We start from the raw sequence: 6000 nt of genomic DNA, 5'->3' as shown, positions 1-6000 counted from the left end.
CAAATGCGAGGCAGGTAATCAGCAAGAAGCTATACCCTCAGCCTCCCGACTTCATCTGCAAGGGCATGAAATTTGGGGGAACGCACCTCGCTCCCCCCACAAATTATAGCTCAGCCACTTAAAAATACAACTGTGCCCTTGCATGCGCCACATCTTCCCAGCTCAAGCATGTGAAGTACTATCTCTGGGCACAGCTTCTAGGCTAGCCCGTCCTGGCTTCTCTCTTTCTGGCTAAGTGGACTTGGTGTGGTAATTTAACTTGCCCTCTTTGGAACTCGTTGCTCAGGATGATAGTGCTTCATCCAGGTTTAGTTGGTTAGTAGCATAAGGACCGAAAACTGTTATTATTGCTATAGAAGTCCTCTAATTGTGGGCAAGCCTGTGTTTATAATAACTAGGAGTGCCTGTGGCAGGGTTAGGGCCCAGCCTGACCTCACCTGTCTCCTTACGGCGGCTCCAGAGAGACCCCAGGTTCTCTGTGGACCGCCCTACCCCCACTCACCCTGAAGATGATACTATCTTACCCCTTCTTTCCCTTCCCTACTCTGGAGAAATGCGGTTCAGGCCCTAGCACTGAAAAACAAACAAACAAAAAAACAAAACAAAAAAAAAAACCCTAGCAAACAGCTCAATGGTCTTCAGGAGGGAAAAGCCCCTGAGGAAGTGCAGCCCCAAGAACGGATGGCAGGTGGAGAGCCTCCACTCTGTAGCTGCTTCAGAGCAGCCCCAGCTCAAAATTGGGGCTCCCTTCTATCACCCCACCTTCTATCACCCACCTTCCTCTTTGTGTGTGTGGTTTTGTTTTGTTTTTTTTCTTTTTTTCTGAGACGGTTTCTGTGTGTAAGCAAGCTTGGTTGACCTCGCTCTGTAGACCAGGCTGGCCTCGAACACACAGAGATCCACCTGCTTCTGCCTCCCAAGTGCTGGGACTAAAGGCATGCGCCACCACCGCCCAGCTTCTTTAGTTCAAGAGCTGCCAGGTGTGGACAGTGATCTCAGCAACAAGCAGCTGAGGCCTGGGCCAGGGACCTGCGTGACCCACAGCTGCAGTGTGGGGTGGGGAGTGATGGGGATGTGGACCCTGCTCCTCAATGAAGCTGGTTTTCTCCCAGATGGGTCTGGCGCTTACCGCCCTGGTTGTGCCCTGCAGTCTGAGCTGCTCTTCCAGCGATCTCAGCTTGGTCCCTGGGGTGCAGAGGACTCCAGCAGTCAAGCACCACCAGGGCATAGCTCTAGCTGCAAGACCACCAAGAATTCCTAGACCGCAGGTCTCTCGGCTTCTGTGAGCTCCAGACTCCTGTCTGCAGCACAGTGATGAGCTTTTTAACCTGGTGGATCCTCAGGATACAACACACGGGCGCAGGTCCCAAGCAGCACACTACAGGCCCCACCATCTCGGGCTGTGGCAGTCTGGTAACAGGACCGTCTTCTCTTTACTTAATTCCTGTGAGGGCTGGACCAAGGGCTTTGTGCTTGCTGGGCAAATGCTCTACTACTCAGCTTTAACCCCATCCCTCCTCTTCTCATGGACAACTGCCGTGTGTGTGTGTGTGTGTGTGTACTCACACGTGCCATGCTACACACGTGGAGGTCAGAGGACCACCCTAGGGAATCAGTTCTCTCCTATGTGAGCTTCAGGGATCAAACTCAGATCATGAGGCTTGGCAGCAAACACTTTTTACCAGTCAAGCTACTTCCCACACTCACGCCAAGCTTTATTTACCTGGGACATGCCAGTATTTGTGAATTCAACCTAACAGACCCTCATAGAACAGACTGTGTTTTGCCTGCAGAGAACATACTGAATTTTATCTTGCTAATAAAATCACATTTCATATAAAACCCAATTCCCCAGATTCTCTGGAAATTTGAAGAGTAGCAAGGCCTACTTGCCTTCGAGGTGACATTCAGCTAGTACCAACTTTGGAGATGCTACCCATTGGATGACTGTTTGCCACTTCGCCTGTCTCATGCCCATCTCCACCTCACTGCTGCTCTTCCTCATTGACTAGATCTAGCTGGCCACTGGGCACCGATCAGTTTAGTGGCCCCTGGCTAGTGGGTTAGGCAGGAGTGGAAGAGAAGCTTGGCATCAGCCTGCGGAAGACAGTGTCGACACAAGCTTGGAGGAAGGCAGTGTCTGGGTCTGGCTGGCAAGAAGCAGGGCTAGTAACAAGCATCTAGGAAAGGCTGATGATGGGGGGGCTCTCCAGATAACCTGGGTTCTGGGCAGCTGCACCCACTCTGGCCCACCCTCTCTGGACAACATGGACGGCAGTGCACCACGTATGCACACGGAGAGAAGCAGGCACTTGACATGACTGAGCCAAGGTTAAACACCAAAGGAAAACGTGTCCTCATTCTGTTGCTCCGTTACTCTTTAATCCTACCAGAAGGAAACACACAGAGCCATCTACCCACAAAAATGGGCAGAGAACGGGCATTCGGGTAAGAAGACCAGAGACTTTTGGGAAGTGTCCAAGCCAGGGTGTGGCAGGAGACAGCTGAGAGTGAGTGAGGGAGTGAGGCGTGTGGCTGTGTGAGAAACCAAGACATGAGGACATTCCTGTATAAAACACTCACTACGGGGACCCCCCACACCCCTCGAGTGGAGCCCTCACACTGTGACCTTGAGGCTTTCTTTTCTTTTTTGAGACAGGGTTTCTCTGTAGCTTTGGAGCCTGTCCTAGAACTTACTTGGTAGACCAGAATGGCCTCAAACTCAGAGATCCACCTGCCTCTGCCTCCCGCATGCTGGGATTAAAGGCCTGAGCCACGGCTGCCTGGCTGATCATGAGGTTTGCTGAAGTATGACTGTTCCACAACACCATGATATAGAAAACAAGAGTCGGGCCTGGTGACTTTCACCCAGCATGCTCCTGGGGCCTCCTGGAGCCCCTGAAGTGTTCCACGTAAAGCCCTCTAGTGCATGTCTTTTGAAAAGGACAACGAGCCACCCTCCCCCACCCCCAAGAGGCCGAGGCTGCTGCAGAGAGGGGCACGTTTTATCGCCACATTTAAACTATTTATTGAATGAGGCAGTTTAGACAGAATGGAGAACAACACAGAATCCATGCCCTGCTACTGGGGTCTTGCTTGTTTCTTCTTGGCAATTTCTCAAACTATTGGGAGGTTATTTTACCACAAAGGAACACGGACTTTAAAGCCCCTGAACGGCTTCACAATATATGATAAAAAATAATAATTAAAAAAATAACAAATTGTAGAACCAGGACTGTTTATATGCAAATATCCCGCTCCTCCCCCATTACGTACAGAAAAGAACATACAAAAAACATTGGATAGTTTTATATAAAACAAGCAAATATAAGAATTGGAAACTTTTCTCAAAGGCTGAGCAAGACATGAAGAATCTTTTAATGTCTCATTAAAAAACAAAAAACCAGAACACCACATTAAATACACTATCACACACATGGGAGGACCCGGGAGGAGGGAGGAAGAGTTGTCCCTGTATGCAAGGAGCGGAGATTTGGCTTGTCAAGAAGTCAGATGAATCAGCCACTGGAGACTCAGGGCTGGTGGCTGAAAAAGCACGGGCCACTCCGATAGAGAGCGCTCAGTCCGATCCCCACTGTGAGCAGGGAAGCTGTGCCAGGCCTGGGCTGCCGGGATGTGCCCGGGAAAACGGTCCTTGCAGAGTCCTCCTGGAGCAGGGCCACACCAGGAACATGGTCCCTTCTCTCCTGATGCCCTGTGGCGGCCAGCCTTCAGGCAGAGGTCCTTTGTGTGGCAATCTCCTCTGCTAACGTACAACCAGATAGCTGGAGAGCGCGGCTCCCATGGGTGCACCCTGGTTAAGTTTTCTCCCTCCTTCCCTTCCTGCTCTCCCATACTCTTCTCATTCTCCCCAGCACGTGTACGTACACACACACACACACACACACACACACACACACACACACACACACACACCCCTGCACTTACACCGCCTGCTCCACAAGCATTTCCTCAGCCCCTCAACACTCCTGTTGCCTTCAGTTCACAGGGAACTGGTTCTGGACTGCTCTGGCAACCAGAGCAACGCTTTATTAGTCACGAGACCAAGGATTCCTGGGAAGGGAGGAGGCGGGAACCGGAGGAAAGATTTCTTGCCCCTGCCAGGAGCCTGTAGGGCATTTACCTGCCTGAGGCAAAGTCAGCACCTGGGCCAGCCTGAAGAGTCTCTGCTGGCAAAACGCTTGCTCGGTGGGTGACTGGACTCCCGTAAGCACTCTCTGGATCGCATTGCGTCCTGGATCTTCCTCCCCTCACTTGAATCTAGCAGAGTTCTAGGCGGCCACTGGGAGGCAGCTTTGGTGAAGGACGTGGTCACCTCTGCCTGAGTTTGTCAGTAGCTCAATGCATGACCCTGGTATGAACGAAAACCAGGTGACTGTGTCTGGCCATGTACCCTACCACCCACTAAACTGGGTGGGTTATTTTTTCCCACAGTTCACCTTGATTTCATACAGTTAATTCCATGCGGGTTTCATACATATATATGTATGTACACATATACTTTATACACATATGCAAATGTGTATGTCCATATGTACACATATACATATATTCACACTCACACATACACACACATAAGTATACACACGTTTCCGCACAATATGTCCGGCCACAATTTGGCTTTTTTGGGACAGTGAAATCGGTGTGGTTTCTCGCTCCACCAAATCCCAGAAGTGGTGCTTTAAAAAAATGTGATTCCAAAATCTGCTGCCTTTCTTCCTTTTTAAAAAAAGGTTACCAAAACTTTTCTTTCCAAGTCGAGAGACTTAATTCCATTTGATTGCACCTCTGCAAACATGTAAAAAAATTGAAGTAGACTAGAAAACGATGCCATGATAGGGCTGCGTGTCACTGTTCCAACGTCACCACTTCCACAGCCTGGCCGTCCATGGTGACTGCGCTGTCCGATATCCTGGTGGTTACTGGGGCCATGGCCACCTGCACTGGCCCGTTGCCTTGGGCGAGGCTGGTTACCACAGTCTGGTACATGCTCACAGGGATCTGGACCAGGCCTGGAGAGACAAAGCAAGACCGTTGGTAGGGCCGGTGCTCAGGGCCCAGGTGCTGGCGGGGGGCAACTGGCCCTGCTCCTTCAGGCTACCAGCGTCTGCCAGCCCCAGGCTAGTGACTCACCTGCTTTCTAGGCACAGATTTTCAATTCTTTTCTTTCTTTTAAGTTAGAGAGGGGCTCGGTGTTGTAGCCCAGGTTGGCCTTGAACCATCTTAGCCTCCTAAATGCTTTGTGTGTGGGGGCCATGGCACCTGTTAGCAGCAAATCTCTTTCCTCTGTTTGTTTTAGTTCTTTAAGAAACTTTTGGGGAAGAGAAGTGTGGAGACCTGCCTGCCACCATCTTTAGCAAGCACAGCCCCGCCCTCAGCCACAGGTAGCCCGGCTCTGATCCTCTGGCTCTGATCTTCCTCCAAGCCGCCTGACTCTTTCAGCTCTCTCGTGCCCATTCTCGAGTTTCCATTAGCTTGAAAACAACGAAAACACAAATTTCTGTCTTCTACCCTGTTGTTTGGCCACTGGTCCATCTACGTCCTTTCCTCCAGAGTCAAGTGTATAGAAGAAACAAAACTAAACTAGCCTATTTATCTACTAATTTTAGAATTTCATAGGCTGGTATAATTTCAAAACCATTTTAGGGCTAACTAAAAAAAAATCAACAACAACCCCCCCCAATCTGTCATCCCCCAGCGCCACCATTACTTAGAGCAGAGCCACTGCACAAACAAAAAGCATGGAACCTTTGAGAACGGTGGTCCAGTTCCAGTTAACTTGGGCCAAATAATCGTGCGCTTTGGCCTTGTCTTCCCGTTGGAAGTAGAATTCCAACGGATGGGGAAGAGCTATGCTTGGGAAGCCGCACAGCACAGCGTAGCTCTGCCAGTAAAGTAGAAGCTATAACCCCTGCACAACCCCTGCAGGATCTTCCAGGAAGGCGGAGGAGGCTGACAGCAGGAATTAGTGTGAAATGA

At 50.4% G+C, this 6000-nt stretch overlaps 1 protein-coding gene across 3 annotated transcripts in view; it reads right to left on the bottom strand.

Annotated features, from left to right (window-relative positions):
- Positions 1-3003: 3003 nt before the first annotated feature.
- Positions 3004-6000, bottom strand: part of Nrf1 (nuclear respiratory factor 1) — a 106978-nt gene continuing 103981 nt past the window's right edge. For all 3 annotated transcript variants that reach the window (XM_085683926.2, XM_085683929.2, XM_085683927.2), the window contains one exon: positions 3004-5033. In XM_085683926.2, the coding sequence (XP_085540052.1) occupies positions 4870-5033 (164 nt within the window). In that variant the 3' untranslated portion in view covers positions 3004-4869. The remainder of the gene's footprint in view (positions 5034-6000) is intronic.

Source organism: Myodes glareolus, chromosome 25 (assembly GCF_982192425.1).
Source record: "Myodes glareolus chromosome 25, mMyoGla1.1, whole genome shotgun sequence".
Taxonomy (NCBI): Eukaryota; Metazoa; Chordata; class Mammalia; order Rodentia; family Cricetidae; genus Myodes; species Myodes glareolus.
The sequence above is the reverse complement of the archived record's forward strand: the minus strand, read 5'-3'. Positions and strand labels throughout refer to the sequence as shown.